This window comes from Carassius auratus, chromosome 43 (genome assembly GCF_003368295.1).
Source record: "Carassius auratus strain Wakin chromosome 43, ASM336829v1, whole genome shotgun sequence".
NCBI lineage: Eukaryota > Metazoa > Chordata > Actinopteri > Cypriniformes > Cyprinidae > Carassius > Carassius auratus.
Window position 1 is genome coordinate 11,459,957 of NC_039285.1, and position 23,605 is coordinate 11,483,561.

At 36.8% G+C, this 23,605-nt stretch overlaps 2 protein-coding genes across 2 annotated transcripts; one reads left to right on the top strand and one right to left on the bottom strand.

Moving 5' to 3' along the window:
• Positions 1-1,324: 1,324 nt before the first annotated feature.
• Positions 1,325-18,752, bottom strand: trpc6b (transient receptor potential cation channel, subfamily C, member 6b). The gene is made up of 12 exons (XM_026231051.1): positions 17,828-18,752; positions 14,844-15,600; positions 13,546-13,731; positions 13,189-13,353; positions 12,823-13,039; positions 11,467-11,694; positions 7,752-8,016; positions 5,949-6,144; positions 4,355-4,558; positions 3,078-3,134; positions 2,881-2,956; positions 1,325-2,487 (listed from the first exon to the last, which is right to left on the bottom strand). Exons 1-12 carry the CDS (start codon positions 17,920-17,922, stop codon positions 2,351-2,353), a joined length of 2,583 nt encoding a protein of 860 aa, XP_026086836.1. The 5' UTR covers positions 17,923-18,752; the 3' UTR covers positions 1,325-2,350.
• A 121-nt stretch (positions 18,753-18,873) lies between these two features.
• Positions 18,874-21,608, top strand: rnf7 (ring finger protein 7). The gene is made up of 3 exons (XM_026231052.1): positions 18,874-19,108; positions 20,774-20,821; positions 21,143-21,608. Exons 1-3 carry the CDS (start codon positions 18,883-18,885, stop codon positions 21,259-21,261), a joined length of 393 nt encoding a protein of 130 aa, XP_026086837.1. The 5' UTR covers positions 18,874-18,882; the 3' UTR covers positions 21,262-21,608.
• The last annotated feature ends 1,997 nt before the right edge of the window (positions 21,609-23,605 follow it).

Consider the following 23,605-nt stretch of genomic DNA (forward strand, 5'->3'; position numbering starts at 1 on the left):
ACACCTGGTAAATTAAACCTGTATGGGCTGCACTCAACACACAGGTGGTGGGAGGCTCTCGAGAGGTCAGGTTGAACTATGATGTAACATCCCTACTTGTTACTGTGAGACCAGAATTTAAAATAGCCTGTGTGTCATAATAGCAGCGGTTTACAATTGTTTCGTGTAATCTACCTATCCCCATGACTTTAATAGTGATCTGAACCTCTGGGCTGAACAGAATAAGAAGGAAGGTCAGGTATGGGTTTCATACTGTAGTTGAGTTTCTAACAAGGCTCAATAAGTTGAACTCAAAAAGTGTCTTGCAGTGGTTGAAAATGGTAGCACTGGAGGCTAATAGGTTCTTGGTGGTTTAATGCTTAAGTCTTCACAGATCTTTTGCTGGTAATTTACACTTTTTCTTCTCAACAAATTTCTTTGCAAGTTCGCAAAAAAAAAAAGAAGACTATTATTGACAACAAAGATCTTGATTGTCTGGAAGTCACACTCTAATCATTTGTGTGTGTGTGTGTGTGTGTGTGCCAATTTATGTCCCACATTTCCTCATCAAAAATTACTCATAAGTAATTGATCAGGCTTTGATTAGAATATCCACTTAACTAATAATTATGCACACACTATCTAATAATATTTGCCAGTATTAAAAATGTTTTTGTGAAAAGTGCTGAAAACAATTATCACTCAGTGCTACTAAATTAATAACACTATTTCAAAACAAAGTGGCATTTTTAATAGCCATACTCATCAAACAAAGCATTTATCAAAAAAAGCAAAAAAAAAAAACAAAAAAAAAAACCCTCAGGTTTTAAATAGGAATTATGCAATTCTTAGAGGGTTTACTGGCCTTTAGAGGGCCTTGGGTGTTACCACACTGACAATTCAGAAATATGTGTTATCTAATCATTTTTTGTGGTAGACTTTTTATCTCTTCACTTTCAGTTCAGACTGCAGTGAAAAGCTTTTGCAATTAAAACATTTAAATAAAAATAAAAATACCATCATTATATTATATGTAGTTTAATTATACAGTAAAAAAAAGATAAAGGCTATATTTTAAGATTTGAAATACACTACAAGTTCACACATTCAATTCACTTAAGTACACATCTTTTTCACAAGGGAGATCTTGCTCATCGGGCAGTTATTAAATACAACTATGCAGAATAACATATTTTGTTCCTTCAATAGGTTTGGGACATATAATTGATAAGTGAACAACTGGTGGCCAAACTATTACAAACCCCACTACCAAAATGAGGGATTCATTACCTCAAAGTAACTACCTGTAGTAAACGTATTAGGGTTTATAGTGTGAAAGAACAACTAGTGTTAAAGAAACATTTATTTTTACCTCTTCATTTTTTATTATAAATATACAATTGACTCTATAGTAACACTGGCACCTTATAACTGTCAGACTTCACACATTGAATAATTAATAATTAGAATTATTAAAACATCTGTAGTGGACCATGATTAAAATATGATAGATTTACAAAATCATTAACACCAAGCGAAACACAGTACTTACACATTTACAGTGACATTAGGTCTCAGACTGACATCTGTTCTGGCTCCACTATGCTCAGCTTCAGTGAAAACACAGTATGATGAAATCCAATAAAATTCAGTCAAAACACATTTGGTCTGATGTGTAGGCACTGTGTTTTGGCTTGGTTATGGCATGGCAAGCAGAATTATTAGCATTGTCAGTCCCAAAAACATATTCTGAAATGTAATAACATTTTTAATTAATTTAATTTCAGCTTCATTTTTGCAGAATTAATGCTCTCCAGAGGAAACTTTGCTTATAAAACAAGCAAAAGTGACTTAATGTTGAGTAATGTAATAGAGTAATTTTCACAACTTACTCTACCGGTCAAAACATGTTTTGGAGCCAGTTGAATAATTTGCTTGGACTAGTATTAATTTAGTCATCATTTTTTTATTCTTTAAGACTGTCTATGACTTATTTTAATGTCAGTTGCATAAAAATGTAGATCTGATTTTAGAATGAAACTCCTTTTGTTAACTGCTAGTTGGTCAGACTAGTTATTAAGACACAATCTTACAATGGCTTTGTTTATGCAACTGAACCCTAAGGAAATTAAAAAGAAAATTATCTTCTGCTTTAAGAAAAAAGCCTATTTAAGTATAATTAATAATTTTAATATCCAAGTTCTGATATGTTATTAAATATTTAGAAATGTATTTTCCATGTATTTAAATGTCATAGTATTTGTTGTACTACCATTATTTTATGATATTGCAAAAAAATATATGATAATAACAATGTGTATTATATTATTAACAATCTAATGAGAATCACCGCTGAGGATAATGAGAAAAACTACAGGTTTTGTTGACTGGCTAGTCTCTCTCCGAGTCTCCTGACTAGTTCTGCCAGCTCCTCCGTCTGACGGGACATCTCCTCCAGCAGCTCATAGCGTAAACTAGAGATGTCCTGCTTTATCTCCTTTAGTTCCCCTGGAAGACACAAAGAGATTGATAAAGACCTTCTATCGTCAGTGATATGCTTAGATAACTGGATCATTACATGACTGACACACAAACAGAAGTGCAACAACCTAGAAAAGTAGTTCCAATGGAAACCACATTTTAAATAAAAAATTAAACCTAACCGTGGGAGCCGTGGGAACGGAACGATCCGGTGGAGTAAATGATAAAGAGAGACACCTGCCTCGCTCTGTTCCCACGGATCTCAACCCGGCTCCACTCGTCACAATAACCAGAAATAAAAATATAAAACAGTTTAAAGGAAACACTTTTAGAATAAGAAAACAACAGTTTAATAATAAAGGGATTTTAGTTTGGAGGACAGAAGTCAGACAAATGATCACAAAGTCCACAACATTGTACCTTCATTAACTTCATCTCCCTCTTTGTCAGTCTGTGCTTTGATGACATATCGTTTGATCAGCCGTTTCATGATCCTCTGTGGGGAGAAAAAATAGCACCAAAGTTATTGAGGCATTTAGTAACCTATACTGGAAATCTAAATTGTTGTCTCTAATTATTGTTCAGCATTCCGGTGACTTGTCAGCATTGTGTTTTACCTGGTAACGACTTGTATAAGGTGAATTCTTCTCACTGGACTCTTTTTGTTTACCCAACTGAAAGAAAAAAATATATATTTGTGAATATCCAACCAAAAATTTTATATTCTTTCAATAATTCAAAAGCTCCTGATGTTGTTGCACAATCTGGCCATAAGAGGGAACAAAAGACCAATAAAAGTAACATTCAAAGGAAAACTTAGGCAGTAACATTGAGAACCTCACATCATTATAGAAATAAAACTGAATGCAACATTTTGAGAAAACTGAGAAAACATCAAGATGCATTTTTAGTCATTTAAAGGAGTCATATGATGCAATTAAAATTTTTCCTTTCTCTTCGGAGTGTTAAAGCTCTTGGTAAATGTAAAGTTGCAAAGACTAAAGTCTCAAAACCAAAGAGATATTCTTTATCAAAGTTAAGACTCTGCCACGCCCTCCTAAAACGGTTTGTTTAAACACACTCCCACATGTCTACATCACAATGTGAAAATATTTGCGTAATACTGCCCAAATGTTCACACAAAGAAAGAAGTCATGGTTTCAGTAACGGCAGTTAGTGTTGAAGCGGCCATGACAGGGAGATGCTGTGTATCTAGGCAAAAGCACTTTATTTGGCCTTCTGAAAGTAGATGCATTTAGGAATCAATATGATTACTTACAACAGAACAGTAACACATTTTATGGACGACTGTTTCGTGAACCTAGGAGAGGAGGTCATTCTGACATTGCTACGACAATCTGTCACTTCTGAATCAGCTACTCTAAGTATATTTATTTATTAGTTTAAGTATTTGCTACTGAATGTTCAAATGCAGAGTTTTGCACGTCACACGCGCGTGTGTGTGTGTGTGTGAGAGAGACAGTCACATCACAGAGTCAGCTGTGTACTGCAAACACCACAAGCTTAGCTTCATCACTGTCTGTAACATGACTCGGTTTTATCATCAGTTCAAGCCTGATAGGTGAACAAAGGACATTATTAACTATCTTTACATTTATTTTGAAAGATGAAGCTCACGATAATAGATTACAGTGTTCGACCAATCACAATGCACTGGGTCAGTTGGCCAATCAGAGCAGACTGTGCTCGTCAGAAGGAGGGACTGTAGAAAACGACACGTTTGAGAGAGGCGAGGCATAAAGGACCTACGATAATGTGAAGTATTTGAAAAATAATGTGTGTTTGGAATATTAAATCATAAATACATAAATACATAATGATCTTTAAAAAAGCATCATATGATCCTTTTAAGAATGTCTCTCCTTCATCTCACCTCATTGAGCTCCGTGTCTTCTTTTAAATCCTCTTTGTGTCTATGAAGGGGTATTAGCAGGAGCTGTTTGAGTTTCATAGCCAGGCTGATGACGGACTTTGGGCTGGGGATGAGGTTAAATGGCACAGGCAGCGTCCCTCCTTCCTCAAAGTATGAAAACCACAGCTTGGCCCTTGCAAACTTCCACTCCACATCGGCATCGTCCTAGATGCACACAAAGCACTGGCAAATGACACTTCATTCGAAATGCCTTTAAAACTGTTTATTTCCAAATAGGTACGTTTAGAGTGGCATCAAATATTATTTCGCACTAATACATGTATGAATAGTGTTGCTTTAAATAACCGAAATGCAGCACAGATGCACTTCTTAAGCAAACCATTTTACCTAAAGAAGTGTACAATTTAGATTTTAAAATGATACAACATTTTATAATTTGGGGATTTTAGATTGGAGGACAGAAATCACACACACACAAAAAAAAATGTAACTAGGTGTTTGAAAATTATATATAAAGCCTGATAGATAAAGTTCATGTTTGCGTAACTGGATTTTTACGTCTTTACTGATATAGAGAACTTCCTCATGTTACAACTAGCCTCAGTCTTCCCAATCTCAGTCTTCCCAATCTCCCCGACTCTAAATACAAAATAAAATTTGCAGCAATGCCATTAATTGACCATTTTGGGTCCCCAAAGAACCTTTCATGCAACAGTTCTTAAGAGTAAAAAATTTTCTTAGTGTGAAGATCTGCTTAATAATCCCAAGAAACTTTTTCCTCAATAAAGAACTTTTTTTGTGGAATGGAAAGATTCCATTACTGTTAAAGGTTCTTTGTGGAATCATAAATACCAATGAAGAATTTTTCTTTCCGAGAGTGTACTGTATGTAAGAACTAAATGACATCAATCTGAAGTATATGAAACCAAATCATCACCTTGGAATTATAAGGTTCTATCTGCGTTTTGAGGGCAGTTCGAGATAACGATCTTAAAAAGTTTTTGCATTTCAAATAGTGATATGGTGAGCAAGTCTCTTTCATACATCAGTCCCAAAATGTACACAACAACAACAAGAAAATACACATAACATAAATATGTTGTCACAGAATAAGAATATGTGAATTACTCAATTTTGACAAAAAGATAGAACCTTATAATTCCAAGGTGACAAAATGCTGAAACATTAAGGGGCAGTATGACTGTAACAGTGGAGTGTGTTGACATATTAGTAATGGTCAAATAATTAGACCCCAGGTGGCAATAAAATGTATAAAAAATGACGACTTCTGTTTCCTGTTACCACATCAGACCTCTCTGGCGCAATAAATTTGCAATGCATGACCAATTTATATGTCACTGTTGGATGCTACTGTACACTGTGAAAGGCAAGTTGCTTTTACACAAACAGTTGCAGTTTATAAACCCAACTCAATCAATTTATACTGTAACCAGAGAGAACAAATGAAACAGTACAATAAAGATTCTGTATCTCATTTAAAAGGGAGTATGAATGGGAAATGATGGTGCGTGGAAATTTACCCCAGGCCTGTACCATCATACTATCCACAGATCTAATTTCAGAATATGATTACCTCAATTTCCTGAAATGAGTTGTTGATCATGGCTATGAGCATGTTGAGTAAGACGATAACCATGGTAACGTTGTAGACTCCGTAAAGTACATAGCCAATATTCTCAATGAATTTGTGCCCGTTGTTGATGACGACAGACTTGACCTCAGAAAGTCCAAAAATAGCCCAGAATAAAGTTTTAAAGCTTTCCTCAACCCTGGAGTAGAAGAAACAGACGATTAACATGAACAATGTAAAATACTTCTAAAGCATTTATTAATCTTAATTAATTTAATATTTACTTATATATTATTAATTTCAAACGTATTATCTATTAATTTTTAACTAACATTAACAAAAATAAATAAATGATGTAACAAATGTATTGCAAATTGTTAGTTTATGTCAGTCAATCTATTAACTAATATTATTTAATTGGACCTTGTTGTAAAGTATTACCCAAAATGTTGCTTTGTGTCTTCTAGTCTGTCTTTAAGTTTTGAGGTCAAGTTGAGAAAAATAACTTAAATATACAATACAATTAAAAATGTAGTCTTTCTCTTGAACTTGGAATCACTTTCCTCCCTGTATTATCAACTACCTCTGACTAGCAACAGCAAATGGTTTATGGCTCTGTTAAAACTAAAACATAAGGAAAACCCAAACATCCTGTAGAAACACACTGCACACTTTTTCTGAGAAATATTTTTCCCGTTCTTTTCCTCCATATATTAAGGTGACCAAGAGGGGGTTCATGTTCAATTCACTTATTTTTTTTTTTGTGGCCACAACATATTAACTCGTGGGAAAGTGATAAAATGTTGTGGCCACAAGATATTAACTGGTGGGAACGTGATGTGTTGTGGCCATGAGTTCATTTTGTCCAGGTAACAACATCCTTATTTCGTAGCCTCGAGATGCTATGTTGAGGGAACAACATCCATTTCTCATGGCCACAAATTCTGATGTTGAGGGAACAACATATTTTTAACGTGGCCACGAGTTTAATGTGTAAACAAACCTGCATGACCATAGGGTCACCACAATATTTTCTATAAACAATTCTAAGTTGTTCAACTACATGTTTCAATCACAGATGGCGATAGAGAGCCCAGAAATCTGAAGCGTACCATTAAACTGAGTTCATTGTAGGTCTACTTCCGATTGAATAAGCTGCTATTGGTAAATAACTAAAAGAATAATAAAGTGCAGTAAACTGTTTGCTTTAAAAACAAGTGTACCAATTGCAATATCAAGCATTTGGACGAATTGGTGGTACATTTTTATGAATTTTTACAATCTGTGTAGATCTGACTGACCTGACCATCGGTTAGGTTTAGGGAATGGGGGTAGAGCTTCATGCTTAGTTATTTTCTAAAAATCATTTGTTTTCATCCCAAACAAATTCTACAAATTCATATAAAATTCTCATAAGATTGGGCTGGACCTCAATATATAACCTCAAAGCTTCTAGACATCCTAAAACCCACAACAGTCCAATTTTGATTTCACAAGGTCTTTAATGAATTTCACTGTATTTTAATGAATTAGTTCTCTGTTTCATTTTACTCTGAGCCTTTTTACAGAGTATGAAGACTCCAGGACTCTTATTCATTCTCATGTCCACATGGAATGGTAGTCATGATAATTGAATTTGCCAAACGCCTACTTCCAGTATGTCTTTATACATTGCTTCCAAAGGCACTGGGCGTTTTTGTAATTATATAACTTAAAAAAGACACAGATGTGATTCAATTACAAAGGACAAGACAAACAATCATCAAAGGAATTGATGATAATCAACCAGATATGTTCATTGCTTACGTTGTGAATGCACCATTCTGCTTTGCACCACGATAGTATGAGTAGAGGTTAAACATTCCAATCATGAAGGCCACGAACACCATTATGAAGATCACCATGAATTTAAATATGTCTTTCACGGTCCTGCCCAGGGAGATCTGCAAGGGCCCAAAGCTCTCATTTGCCGGTAGAATATACGCAATCCGAGAGAAGCTTAGAACAACTGCAATGGCATAAAGGCCCTCAGAGATCAGCTGAGGGTCTGAAGGAACCCAGTGGACACGAGCTAAAATATATGCAAAAGAAGCTTGTTAAGGTTGAGCATATTATCTTTTCTTCAGGTATTTCAAAAGGTCAAGCTGAAATATATGGTGGGAAAAAAGCAATTGGTAGAAAAAGTGTGAGCTGTCATATTTAGATTTCTACTTGTCAGTGTTGGTTTTGCATTAACCTCTAAACAAAATGAATGTTTCATGAAACATCAGTCTGCAGATGTCCTTGGAAAAATTATTTCATTGACAGAAATATTGACACTGACATTTTCCAAAAGTAACTGCACTTTTAAAGTTTGTTTCTTCTATTAATCAAAAAGGTGCAAAGCTGAATATATAGTTTCTAAAAAGTTTATTTTGCAATATAATTTTTCTTCATGTTTTTCCAAACTTTATAATTTTTCTGTAGTTTAGTTTTCACATCTTCATTTTCGTGAAATGATTGCTTTAATACTAGTGCTATGTCTTTCTTTACTATGATTTATCCCTGAACTACACATTACTGTATAGTAGTATGTACTGTATTTCAATCATTTAATCTATGCAAATAATAAAGAATTCAATATGTTTTGTGTACAGTTTTTAGGTCATCAGTACATTCTGTGATTGATCAGACAACAAGAATAAACTCACTACCACATCATTGTCATACTGGTGGAGAATATATTAGTGGGAAGTACAAAAATAAATTTGTAAATAAATAAAAGAACGTTTAAGGTTAAGAGAATAGGGAACGAGATGCTGTACCCTTACCACATCTAGTTTGCTGCTTGAACATTTTGAATGCATTCTTGTGTCTAGAGCGAAATAGATGCAAAAGTACGAAAACAGAAGTACGAAAAGCAGCTGTAGGCTATTGTGAGGAGTGGAGCGGGGCCGAGAGACATGGGAACAGGAGCGAAACCGGTGGAATGATTGGAAATGAGCTACACCTGCTCGACCCACCGGCCTCGAGTCCCACGGAGGAGATGGAGGGATATAAAACAGGAGCGACGACAGTGACGGACGAGAATGGACCAGGCCTGGATTTTAGTTTGTGTTTGGGTTTTTATTTGCGCGCGTCAGTCGTCCGTGAGGGGTTGACGCGCTGTTTTTATTTTGTAATTAAAATGTTATTTGATTGTTCGCCGGTTCCCACCTCCTTCTTCCCGATGAATATGAAGTTTGTACGCCGTTACAACTATATTAGGTGGAAAATAGTTGTAAAAAACGGCGGGAAGGTGGCGGGTCGATAAACGTGTACGAGACTCAAAAGTTACATTTGTATTTACAACACACTTTTCTAAGCGAGGTAATTTTTATTCCTGAAATATGAACTTGTGTGTGATACTTGACATATAGCTCCGATTGACTGCTCACTGACAACATCAGTCGTTTCTCCATGTTGAATGAGTGACTCCTGACCAGGCTCCCGATTGACACCAAAGTTTAAATTTTTCAACTCGGGGGTCATACGCAAAATTGTAGTCAGAACTAGACGCGCGAATGAGGCTCTGTTCGCATTTGGAGTGAATGCAGCATTAGAGGGTGCTATGGGGAATGACACCGGCATGACTGCTGCCTGAAGCATGAGTCTAAACAAAACAATGAACTTGACAATTATGCTGTCCCAACTGGTGCGGCCGAGAGTATAAAACCTTTGGAAAACATCTTCTTTAACATTAACTTTTTATCCGAAGGAGACGTATGCAGGAATGCTTGAAGCATGGCAAAGGGATTAAGCATCTCATTCCCTGATCTCAGGGAACCACTGTTACATGCTTAACCTGAGACGTTCCCTTTCGAAAGGGATCTTGCAGTGCATCCCCTAGAGGGCGCTATAGGGAATGGTATACCCTTGCCCTCATGCTGAAGGGATAAATGCCTTGTTGACTGAGCTAAGTCAAAGATTGCACCACCAATGCAATCATAGACCAGAGCTTTTCAAGAATGGAGGACTCAACAGGAGAGAAGAAACCTAACTACAGTACATTCTTATTCAGGCCAGCATCCAAGAAGGCTCACAGAGAGCCTAACACTAAGAGCTAACTGGCCCTCAAAGCTCTACAGAGTGGAGGCCTAATATACCAGCTCTTAAATAAGAGGCGGCCTAGCAACCCTGCACACTAAGGTCAGTAGCCGAGAAGGCTCCCAGAGAGTCTAACAACTTAGTATACTACCCAACCGGCTAGCCGAGCTGTAGGAGCGGAAGGATATTGAATACCATGCAAGAAGGCACACATACCCCTTTTCCACCAGCATGAACTGGGTGCTAGTTCAGAGTCAGTGCTATTGCCGGTTCGGAGTTGGTTCAGTTAATGAGGCATCTAAGAACCGGTTTACCTTTCCAACGACTAGAGACCCGCCACAGAGCCAGATCTTACATCACTGAATACGCCTCATCAATGCTCGCAGTGGCCATGGAGGATCACAAAGGGCCTAACTGCCTGCTGAGCTCTAGGAGTGGAGGTATAAAAAGAGAGTTCAATCAACTACTCAACAACAAAACTACTTGTTGAGAAATTTTTTATCATCAATGCTGTCGATAATTTTGACTAATTGTTTCAGCCCTAAGGCCAAGGAGGCTCAGAAAGCCTAACAACCCCACACCATTGTATGATGGAGCTCCGAGAACAGAGGCCTCAGCATAACAACTCTCTAAGATTAAAGGAGAACCAATTACTGTAACCTCATTGTGAAAAGCATGCAATTTAACCTATTTCAAACAATGGATTTTACCACATTAAAAAGAATCATGCGAGAACAGGAGCAAATGCATTGATATAAGTGCCTTATAGAGAGCTGAACATGGTCGTGCAAACACTAACTACTATCCCTCAGGAGAAAGTTGAAAGGAAAGAGTTCCATACCTGTCTCTTGTAGTCAGTTATGTGAATGCATCATACCTAGAGCATCGACCTTGCTCAAAGAGAAGACTGCATTCTACTCAAATCAGTGCACGCATTCTGCTCCCTCATGAGGTAAACACACGTGATCCTAACTCATGTACAAATAAACGATCTCCTGAAGACAAGAAAGAGGATGAGATATTTCACAGGTGCCCTTTTATACTCTCAGCCACACCCGTTGTGACATCATAGGCTGCCATGTTTAGACTCATGCTTCAGACACCAGTCATGCCGGAGACATTCCCCATATCGCCCTCTAGGCGACACAGCGCTAGGATCCTTTCGAAATGGAAAAAATAAATGCATAAAAAATGTGTTTCATTTACATTTACGTACATGGTCTATTTTTAAAAAAAATTTTATAATTTAAAACATTGCAAAAATATAATGTTTGCAAAAATTATTTTCCATTGTTGAAGTGATGATGTAGAAACCATAATCAGCTTTTTTTAATTATTATTTAGCAGTTTTAATTCTAAATAGACCACTTCTCGAGATTATATCAAAAACTAAGATAAGTGGTTTTTGAATGGACAAAGCATTGATTTTCCAGTAATATTTGACAGCAATACTCACCAAGTCGATAGTATTCTATCTCAAGGGGCAAGGTAATGTTTGATAGATCGGTGTAGTGCTTGTCAACGTAACTCTGTGCAACATTTGCATGCCAAAATGCCATAAATCTAGCAATGAAGGAAGTCACAAAAATGGCCAGCATTCCAAAGTCCAGCAAATTCCAAGGCTCCAGCAGATATTCCCGAGGACCCTGCGACCATATCTCCTTACATTCAGCCCAAATCATTCCTTTAATTGGAAGAAAGAGGCAGATAATTAGATTTATCATAAAATATTTATGCACCCAAAGACATTTAGTGTCTTAAAAATGATTTAATTTGTAAAGATTTAAACAGTACTTCTAATAGGTTTAATAGAACAAATGTAACAGATGGTAAGACAATTTGAAGTTGTGACCCCTTTATGAATCATTGTGTGCTTATAGCAGTCATTTGGGATTCATTTCAGTACATCACTGTGGGAAACAGTGAACTGGAAGAGTTTTTTGAACCTTTAGTTTCATATTGTTATAGCAGACTTTCATATTTAATACACAGGCTTTTATTGTTCTTATAGTATAATACAGGATAACATAGAGCTCATACTAAATGAGAATAACAAAAAACACCTTACATTTATTCAGAGGCATAAACTGAGAAAAAAATATGCAATTTGGTGTAGTTGCTGATATTTATATAGCCAAAAAGTAAGATTTTTATAATCTAAATTCTATATTTTCTTTTATTGTAGGGGGGGCGTATAAAGCAGTGCAATACAATGCTTTCTGAAAGATGTACAAATAAACATTCCTCAAGTCTGATAAATCATATTTGCTACTCACATTTTAACATGATTTTGTGGAAAAATAATATGTATAGATGATCAACTGAAATTGCTTTAGTCCAGTAAGTATTCTTCTTAAAATTAAACTAACAATATAAAAGTTATTTGTATGTGTATTCTCTTGGCATTTGACTTGCTAAACAAAGTATAAACTTTCAATCAGATAACAAGTTTTTCAGCATAGTTTTAATTATGCTGATAATTTAGATGGCTTCGAAATTTGTGTTTAAATTATACAGTAGGCTTTATAGGGTTACGCTTGATGTTTAATGTGTCATATTTACTGTCTCTCATGACATTCCAAACTCATATGTACCGGTCATATAAACTACTTCTATAGTGCATTAATGAGAGATTTTGAAATTTATTAGTTATCATTCAAAACTGAGCAGTGTGAACATTCTGCAAAAGCTCTTCTTTTGTGTTTCAAAAAGCCATACAGGTTAGCAACGTCATGCAGGTGAGTAAATGATCCGAACCAAAAAAAAAAGATTGATTTGTTGTTGTGTGACATGATGTGAGATGATGTCTGACCGACAACCCAGGAAATGATCAGCATTTCCATCCAGGTAAAAGGAGTGGTCTTCATGCGGAACAATTGTGAGGGATGATCGTGGATGGTCATATTTGGTAAAAGAGATGTCCCTTCGAAGCGGTCAGCAGCATTCATAATGAGAAGGCCAAGAAAGATGGTGAAAGAAGCTGCATGTGCCACAAATTTTAAGAAAGGACCACGTATGATCTTCCCCAACTATAATCAAAAACATTGCACAAAACAAATAAAGAATATTCTCAAATAATGTCTTGTAGTAAGAAGTCATTGTCTTATAATATCACATAAGCAGCAAAATTCAAATGTGTGGCTGAATTCACATTGACTAAACGTTATTACAGTCTGACCTTGCTTGAGGGTGCTATCCAGTACAGTAAGGCCAGAACAGGAAGTCCAACCACCACCCCCAGAACCACCAGCAACTTGACCGCTGTGGTCTGCTGCCTGAGCCCTGACAGATTCTCATACCATATGGACAAAAGCTGCTGTTGGCAGTTGGGATGAGCTACAAACTGTGTGGGAAGCACAAGAGCAGGCAGAGATACAATGAACAAATGCCTTTATTATTGTACTGTCATCCACAGTGATTAAGCCGTTGTATTTTAACACTTAAGGCTACTTGGCTGAATCATTTTGCCTAATAATTAAATCACTAACTGAAATCATTGCATGAAATATTAATGTTTATTATGAGAGAAGCCTACCTTTTTCAGCTCGTATTTGATGGCCAGTTTTAATCGAACTAGATTAGGTCTGCCGCCCTTATCAAAGTGGCCACCTGCCTCTGCGTCTCCGTTTAAAATGGCTTCCACCTCCTCTGTATTCCGACACAGATCCAGAAGTCCAACTACAAAATCCTTACATTGCATAGACAGCTTCGTATAATCATTCTGTGAAAGGAAATTAGCAGAGATCGGTTGAAAACGTAGACACAAGTAAGTTGAAAATCACCATTTTATAAAATCTTTACATAAAATCTAAAAAAATGTCTTATTGCAAGTCATTTTCAGAAATAAGACATAATGGTAACACTTTATATATGCTTTCACTAACAATATTAAAGGGATAGTTATTTTGTCATAATTTCCTTTTTTATTTTTCTTGTAATTGTATTACTCGTCTCAGTGGGTTTTTTTTTTTGTTTTGGTTTTTTTTTTCGGTCAAGGCCTTTCCAGCCCTTAAACGTGGAAGTTGCTTTGCTATGCAGGGTCAGAAAGCTTTCGGATTTCTATCCCTTTAATAAACCACAAACACAAATACATTTCTTGGCATTATTTAGGACACAGCCAGAAGTTTGCCGCATGATTCTCCTTAATGCTAGCAAATTGAATGTAACTGGCATGCACGTAGTTATGAACATGTTACAGCAGAAATGTTCTAGAGATCAGTCTTACCATCTGTTAAAGACTCAAACGGCATACAAAACATTCAACTTATCAATAAAAATATAAGCAAGAAGAACTAAGCCACCCACTCGTTGGCAAAGGCAGCAGAGTCACCAACTACTAAGCATGTACACCCACATCCATTTGCACTCCACATAAAAAGTTAAATGTTAAATAAAAAAAAATAAAAAAAACTCCTCAATTCATTAGTCTAGTTGTGTGCCTTTTTCCTAGTGTATTTCCAATTGATATTTCCCAATAAAATACTTGGACAAATCCCTGTACTGTGTCGACAATGGCATATATCCTATCAAAACACATATATGTCATCTTTATTTGACACTCTAACTCCAGCACTCTCTATTCTAATTCTATTCTTAAAAAAAAAAAAACCTACTACCAGTACTCCGTCAAGCTAACTGAGACTTTTTAAAGCACTTGCATATCATTGCTCTCTTGTTGATTTTGATTGCTTCAATTGTCCTCATTTGTAAGTTGCTTTGGATAAAAGCATCTGCTAAATGACTAAATGTAAAACAGTAAATTGGGATGAGAAATTCTTCCATGTTCCATTATTAATTAACAGAATCTTCATTTTCTGCTCTCATCATGCCCACCTTGAACTCTTTCTCTACATTGGCTAGAACAGCCAGTTCATTGCTGAGCTCTAGAGCTGTCAGTACCGGGTCCTCGCTGGACAGGGATAGGAAGGCAGGGCTTGCCAATCCTTTGTAGGCATTGATTCTGGAACGTGAATGGCTAAAAGAGTCATGCCTCTGGTGATAGAGGCAGCTGTTGCATTTGCAAAAGTAATCATGTGGGCGCTCAATCCGGGCACCCTTCCTTAGCAGAATGTGCACGATCTCGTATTCATGGCAATGAGAAGCTAGTATGATGGGTGTAATATCATGGGAAAACCGCGTGCCATCCTCGTCATATGCGAAGAAGTCATCTTGCGTCTCTGCCTGGAGGGGGCTGCTAGTGAGTTTGGATGTATCCGCAAAGGCCTGGTGGCCCAAAATGGCCTCCACAATACGAATGTAGCCTTTACTTATGGCTAAAAGCAGAGCGTCACCAATCCTGGCCAGGTTCTCTTTCTTCAGCAAGAGTTCGGTCACTTCCAGGTGCTCATTGGCAACAGCAAGCTGCAATGCATTCTGGCCCATGTAGTCCACACAGTTGACATTGAGGTCTGAAAGTTCTTCTAGCATCCTGCGGATGACAGGGATATTTCCATACTCAGCCGCCTCTAGGAAACGCTCTTCATTTGGCGATAGACTATTGTAGCGGGCATTAAACATATAGGCCGGTCTCCGCATAGCCATGCGCCGGCTCTTAGCCAATGCATGCCTCTGAAGGTCATCGTTGCTCCACCTATTCCAACAGAGAGAAAATCAAATCACAAAACTTTTTTTTTTCAAAGCTTATCAAAATATAAAGCACAGCTCATGCGGAAGTCAATTCCAAGCCAAGCAGGTTTTTGTTGGCCAACGTGGTAAATTCACACAACCGACTTGAACCTGTTGCAAAATCTGCTTGAGGAAATCTTTCGACCTCATTTGAAATTACTGATCCCATGGATTACTATTTAAATTACTGGATTATGCTTGTGTAAATTTGCCAGTGTTATCCTGTTGTTCCAGATAAGCAACTTGTTAGAAAGTCTTGCCTGTGGCAACATTTCTGCAAATTAATATGAAATTGGAAATTGCTTCTTACACATTTTATGACGTTTGAAATTTAATGTCCAGTAAGTGATGCAAAATGTCTGGACAGTTTTATCTGAAACAGATTACTGTGACTCTAGTAACGTTTTATTGTGTGGTTTTATTGTGCGGACTCATACTCATTTTTTTGACCGCCAGTGTTGTACTGTACCAGTGATGTAATCAAAACGTACTGCTTTACAAATCATGCACAATGGTAAGTGTTATGAGGTCATGTCATGGTATCAAAAAGGAAAAAAAAAGTTGTTGCTGTTTTACTGCCCCAGGTGATCATTTTTGTGTGAAAATCCAGTGAATTAGGTACTATTTTTTAATTTACCAAAAAATTAGAAATGATTTAGCAAAAACGTAGAACGTATGTTATAAGGATTGGAAACAAGGCTTTGATTACATTATACATTATACAATTATTATGAATAGTATTGTTATATATTTAATATTTTCCCCGTAAATAGCTTCGTTAACTACTTTTGTTAGTAGCTTGACTGTAGTTTGACTACTTTGAGGTCTGAGTAGCCTGTAGCTTGTCCACTATCATGCTATTGAATTAACTGTTCAGCTGTATATATAATCTTCACAGATTTCCAATGAAAAAACACCCACCTGCATCTAAGATGCATATTAATTTTGAAAAACTCTTCTAAACATGTAACATGTGATTTACCAAATGATAATGAGTTTTGAAGGTTGTTTAAAACAGGGTAACAGATGTATATGTCAGGAAAAAGAATAAAGAATAAGGATGTGCCTGAATGATTGCTTTTAAATTGCCTAATTTTGTTGAAATAATTATTTTTTTCTGTAGCAATGACAGCACTAAATCAGAGATCAGCGAGCCCTCCTACACTAATGCTGTCTTAGTTCTTCAAGAAAATTATCATCCAGTGGTCAAAGAGCATAATTACTGTCATCAGTCTCAATGTTCTCTTTGTCACGTTTCAATCTGTACATACCTTTTCCCTTTAAAAATCAAGACTTCTGAGATCTTCTTACAACTTCTACTACAACTATCTGTATTTTAGGTCATAATAATCCACGTATGAGGAGCTAAATATTGGAAAATAGCAAATACTTTGGGTCAAATTTGTTATAGATTTACCAAAACTTTGCTGAAAGACTAACTGGTTTTTAAAATACAGACACATAAAGACCACAGAAGAGAGAGAGAGAGAGAATGTGTTCATGACCTAACTACTCTGTGTGACAACTTGCCCCAGTCTGCTCTAATATTAAAGTAAATGCCAAAATCACATCAACAAATTAAACTGCTCCAGTTCGGCAGTTATCACCCTAATTAATTTACACTGGGCCCAGCATATAATGTTTGTATAGTAATAAACATATGCAAAATATATATATTCTTTTTTTTAGGTCAATTCTTTATGTCAGAAATTTTCAGCATGATCAGTACTTTTTAAGAACAATATTTCAGAAACATGTAACATGTCTTACACTACAGTGCAGCTATCAACAAGATCAATAAAAATAGGCTACACCTCTTTTTTTTGTCTATACCGGTTTAAAAAAAAAAAAATTTGATTTACCACTGAGAAGCACTAAATTTGGCTGTACTGTTGTGCAATGACAATAAATTATTTTATTCTATGCCATTCTATTATAAGTAAAGCAAATTATATATATATATATATATATATATATATATATATATATATATATATATATATATATATATATATATATATATATATAAACAAACAATGAAATTGGTGAAAGATTAATTAGGTGGTAAAACTTTGTAAGGTGGCCTTATTTTAATACTAAAATCTTGTAACATTTCTTCTTTTACATTACTAATATAAGAGTGTGCTCGTGGATTGCGCAGGCACTCAAAATGTCATATAAACAGAACTTACCTCGTGCAATAACGTGGTAAAGAATACTTTTCAGAGTCGGCATTCATCCGTTGATGGACAGAAGTGTGTTTGACAGAAGTGTTATCAGTGGACATCGGTTTGCTGCCGTCTTCATGAATCTCTCACTGCCACTGATGCGCACGAGACAGCGCTCACCCCTGGAGTAGACGTGCCCCTGCAAAGTTAAGTGAAATTCTCCTCAAACTTGTTTTTCATTAAATATGTGAATTCGGGTGTCATACTGGTCCATATAACTGCACGCGCGTTCATGTGAGGCTTATTTCGAGTGTGCTCAGCGAATCGAACGTATGATGACGTCACGGCTATAATGTACGAGCCGTTCAATGAAAAGCCTTTTCTAGTTTGATGAGCGGATTTTAAGTAGGTTATTGTGTGATTTGAAACGTTGTATCTTAGCTGAAGAAATGTCAGATAAACAAACACTCACATGAGGGAAAGTCAGTAAAAAATCTGCTTAATTAAAGGCTACGTGAAGCGGGTCGCCCCCTCATGGGCGCTGGCATGTTGACTTTGCATTTACAATGATAATACATTTACTTTACATGAGCTAAGTGTTTTACAAAGTGTAAACATAAAAGTATTAGAAAACCCTAAACGACAAACACAATCTAGCTACATAGCATACTTCACATAAACATAATGAAACATGCATCAACGGTGCTGTGGATCGGCGTATATGTGAGCTACAGGTATATTGATGCGTGTATAGTATGAGGAAAAAAATATAGACAAAGGGAAACTAAAAAGATATAGAAGACAAGATAGATAATGCAATACATAGTAATGTAAGTGAACAAGTATTTTTATTTTTCAATATCATTAACTAAACCAAAATGTTTAGACATTATTCACAAACTGACCACTTTTTAATTTATTTTCCAAATTTTAAAAATATTTCCACACTTAACTCCATATAATTATAAATAATTATAAATTATAAATAAAGGGGAAAGTGGGAACATTTTTCTTGATTGCGTGTATTTAAGACATCCTGGGAGTAGCCTGTTTACAGTCGACTCCAGTGAGAGACCTATATGCGTATCTGCAGACCAGTCGATCAGCCATTTTGTTTGAGCCTCTTCGCCATGGCGGAGATAGACGACGGTGATGAGCCGAGTTTAGTTCACACTCACAGCGGTTCTTCTGGATCCAAATCAGCGGGAGACAAGATGTTCTCCCTCAAGAAGTGGAATGCGGTAGCCATGTGGAGTTGGGATGTGGAGTGTGACACCTGCGCTATCTGTCGGGTTCAAGTCATGGGTGAGTGTTTCTCTAGCTAACCGGCTAACTTAGCTGAAATAGCTTTTGTTTACCTTTCCATGATTTTTAGCTGGTTTACCTAAACAGACTACGAATAGGCGGATAACACTACCTGAATCCGGCCACTACCGAGTCGTGTGTGCAAATAAGAATGTTAACCCTGAGTTATGGAATGTACAGTGTGAAATGTCAGCTTTTGAAAAACGTTACCCAGGGTTGGTTGTTAAACCCAGGTAAGTTATGAGTGTGTAAAACATGAAGCAAGATGATTCCATTTACCTGGGGGTTTAGAATCCGACAGGGTTAACTGTTTTCAAGTGTGAAAAGCCCTTATGAACCCCAAACTACTGAATTGCACAATGTTCAGAAGTGATGTGATGAATGTTCAAATCAAAGACTTTAAATGTACCAAGACAGTGAAGTCCTTTCTTATTAATTGAAGAAAGTGCAATGCTCAGAATGGTGTAATTATCTCACCTACTGAATAAAAGAGCCAGTTGCTAATTGATAGGAGCTGCACTTGCATGCCTGACAGATGTTTCAAAGGTGGCCACTTGTCTTCGAGGGGCTTTGTCCCTGCATTGTGCATTCAGTTGTTTGATAAATTTAAACCATGAATAAAAAAATGCTGTCTAGGTAAGCTTTGAGACAAATCTCTACTTAACTGCTTTATCACAAGTACACATAGGCCTAGTTAAAGCGTTAGTTCACCCAAAAAATGAAAATTATGTCATTAATGACTCACCCTCGTGTCGTTCCAAACCCGTAAGACCTCTGTTCATCTTCAGAACACAGTTTAAGATATTTTAGATTTAGTCTGAGAGCTTTCTGTCCCTCCATTGAAAATGTCTGTACGACATACTGTCCATGTCCAGAAAGGTAATAAAAACATCATCAAAGTAGTCCATGTGACATTAGAGGGTACGATAGAATTTGTTGAAGCATTAAAAAAAACATTGAATTGAACATTGAACATTGAATTGAATGAAAGGAGGTCTTACAGGTTTGGAATGACATGAGGGCGAGTCATTTATGACAATTAAAATTTTTGTCTGAACCAAACCTTTAACTTGCCTTCCAATATAATCTAACTGTAATTATACAGACCCATATGACTTTAGGAAGTCTGTCCTCTGACAGAATTAGCCTCTGGCCAGCCCCTCCCCCAAAATGGCCATTGTCCAATCACACATCATAGCAACTGTTACTATGTGAGCAGTTCCGACAAACTTTGACTCCAAGCAAAATGGTGAAGTGTTGCGACCACGGCGTTTGTAAATCGGACACTAGATACCCCGAGACATTGTCTGGAGGAGTTGTGTTCTTCCCATTCCCAAAGCCGAAAACACAATGTGAGTGGTGCCTACAATGGATAAAACAGTGTGGACGGCCCCACTCCCAGGTAAATGTGTCGAACATGTAGGTTTAGCTAGCTAACATACCCTTGTACCTTTGCGTCATGGCAATCTGTCGCGGTGGTCGTGTTTGACCATTTGTTTGTCGGAAGTAGCAACAGTAACTAAGGGGGGCTCGGCGAAAGGCTAATTGTAAAATGACACAAATTTCAACTTATTTCTACCCTAAATGAATATTAAAAAGACTGGGTGTGTTTGAATGAATGAATTAATGAATGTTGAATGATATTTAGTTTCAAATGCATTTCAGATGCATGCTTGAGATGCCAGGCTGAAAACAAACAAGAGGACTGTGTTGGTGAGTCAACAAAACATCACTGCTAGCACACTTATTGCCTTCCTAATTAATCAATTACATTTATTCCCTAGAAGCAGGTGTCTTCACTGTTCACTGCCATTACAGATTTCACTTCATTGATATTTTACAATATATTTTAATTAATTATTTACAATATTATAATAAATCATATACTTGTCATTTATCAATTCCGAATATGGGTTACCATACTTGGCAAATGTCACGACTTTCACTACAAAACCTGTCTTTCTGTCTTCTGTGGAACTTCTGTGTTTTTCTGGGTCTGAAACATTTCTGTCTCTTATTTCGTCTTTCTCTCAGTGGTATGGGGAGAGTGCAACCACTCCTTCCACAACTGCTGCATGTCCCTCTGGGTGAAGCAGAACAATAGATGCCCACTATGTCAGCAGGACTGGGTGGTACAGAGGATCGGCAAGTGAAGATTCAAGCTTTGGACCTACATTTCCTCCGTCCACTTTGGCACTTCTCTGCTTGGAGAGACCAGACTGATTATCAGAGCATCTCCAGCCACTGAGTGTGTAGGAAAACCTGTGTGCATGTGTGTGACCGTCAAAGTCAAACCAAGGATATAGGCAGAAATCCAGGTGACACTGGTTGGCTTTACCATCTGTCACCTAGTACAGCATTAAGAAGAACCAGCCAGAAGAGCTCCAGGATGCAATAGATTCACTTGGGGGTTTGTGGCATCATGTGTGATGATATAACTGAAGTTTTGCTAAGAATGTGTGGGTTTAAGTGTGTTAGAAATAAAAACAAATCTCAATGATTTAGTTGTGTGTGTTACTGATTGCTGAATAATTTCTGGGAAAGATTTGCACATTATATTTTTGCATATTACTTGATGATTTTTTATTAATTGTAAATATTTATGTTAAAGATTTGCATATTTATGCATAATTTATCATTTCTGTTATATATTTATATACATGCATACAGTGGAGATCAAAATCAGAGAGCAACCTACAGTTTCCTAAATTTCAAGGTCACTGTTTAGTCCTATTTGATGTTATCCTAACAGGAGTAGAGTGGCAGTTTTTTAAACATATTTCAGAAAATGAATTGTATTCTGAAGCACAGTATTGAAAACTTAAATGAGATGTTTGAAAAAGAGCTCTTATCAAAATCAGAGAATGCTTACAGATACCTCCAAGTTATTGGTGTTAATCTGCTGGTGCTATTTTAACAAATCTGTTACAGATGAAGGCCAAAGGGATGACACATTCAGCCATTGCAAGAGAAGCTAGTCAATCCAAATCTGTGATTTATAGAATACTGCAGCTTTACAATGACACTAATTAATTCAAATCCTCCAAAAAGGCTGGTCGTCCACTTAAGATAAATGCACAAAAAGACAGGATAATGCAGAGACTCTCAATGAATAAATGGTTCAACACTGCAGCTGGAATTGCTTGGCAGTTCAGAGCTCAACAGGGTAAGGATCCGTCTAGTCATGTTTAACTGAAGTCAGACTGAAAGCACATTCTGCAGTGACGAAGCCTCTTATCAGCGGAAATAAACAAAGCTAGGCTCAGATTTGCTGAGGAGCATGTTGTGTGGAGAGAACTGGTCTGAAGTTCACTTTAGTGAGCAAGTTTTAATTTATTGGGTCAGCTGGTAAACATTTAGTTATGCATCAAACTGATGAAAGACTGAAAACCGTGTGCATGAAGTCAGTGAAAGGTGGAGGAGAAAGTGTCATGTTTTGGGGGTCGTCTTATACAGCTACATGCCAGGGTGAATGCACATGTTAATCAGAACCTCCTTCAGCCATATGTGGTACTTTTCCTGCAAGCATCTCCCAATCAGCCTGCAATTTTCAAAAACTGCAAAATGGGTAAAGCAGTTCCTTGAAGTTAAGAAACATTGAAGTAATGAAATGGCCAGCCTTAAATCCTGATCTAAACCCAACTGAAAATCTGGAAAATCCATGGTGTCACAGTTATGGCTAAGAAACCAGTACAGTTACCGAACTATGGAAGAGAGTGGACCAAAATCACACCATCACAGTGTGAGAAACTCGTAATATCCTGCAGCCGCAGATGTGCTGAAGTCATTTAAAGCAGGGGTCTCTACATATCTACAATTCCTACTAATTTCTGAAAGTTGTAACCCTTCTTCTTCTTTTGTGCTACAATGGTTACTGTTCTCTATGTTTATCACTATGTTTTCCACAAAATACAGGTTTTTGTTGAAATGCCTTGGTGATTTTGGCAAACATAATATGACAGTGGTAAACCTACAGCTAATCTTTCTTAAAATTCGGAGTGATCTAACAATATTTCAGAAAAAAAATGAAATAAAGTAATTTAAAAATATAGAATTTTCCATGAAGGGCAAAGGGATGACACATTCAGCCATTGCAAGAGAAGTTAGTCATTCCAAATATGTGTTTTATAGAATATTGCAGCTTTACAATGACACTAATTAATTCAAACCCCCCAAAAAGGCTGGTAGTCCACTTAAGACAGATGAACAAGAAGACATGATAATGCAGAGACTCTCAATGTGTAAATGCTTCAACACTGCAGCTGGAATTGCTTGGCAGTCCAGCGCTAAACAGGGTAAGGATCCATCTAGTCTTGTTGGGATGTAGCAATATGCTACATCCTCTTCTAATTCTAGAGAAACAATCAGCTCATCAGGCTTTTCAGCCGATGGCAAATGTTAACTGAAATCTTTGTATTGCTCGTTCCCCGTTGCATTCTGGGGTTAAGGGCTTTGTTCAAGATTACATCAAGATTACATTTGATGCATTAAATTATA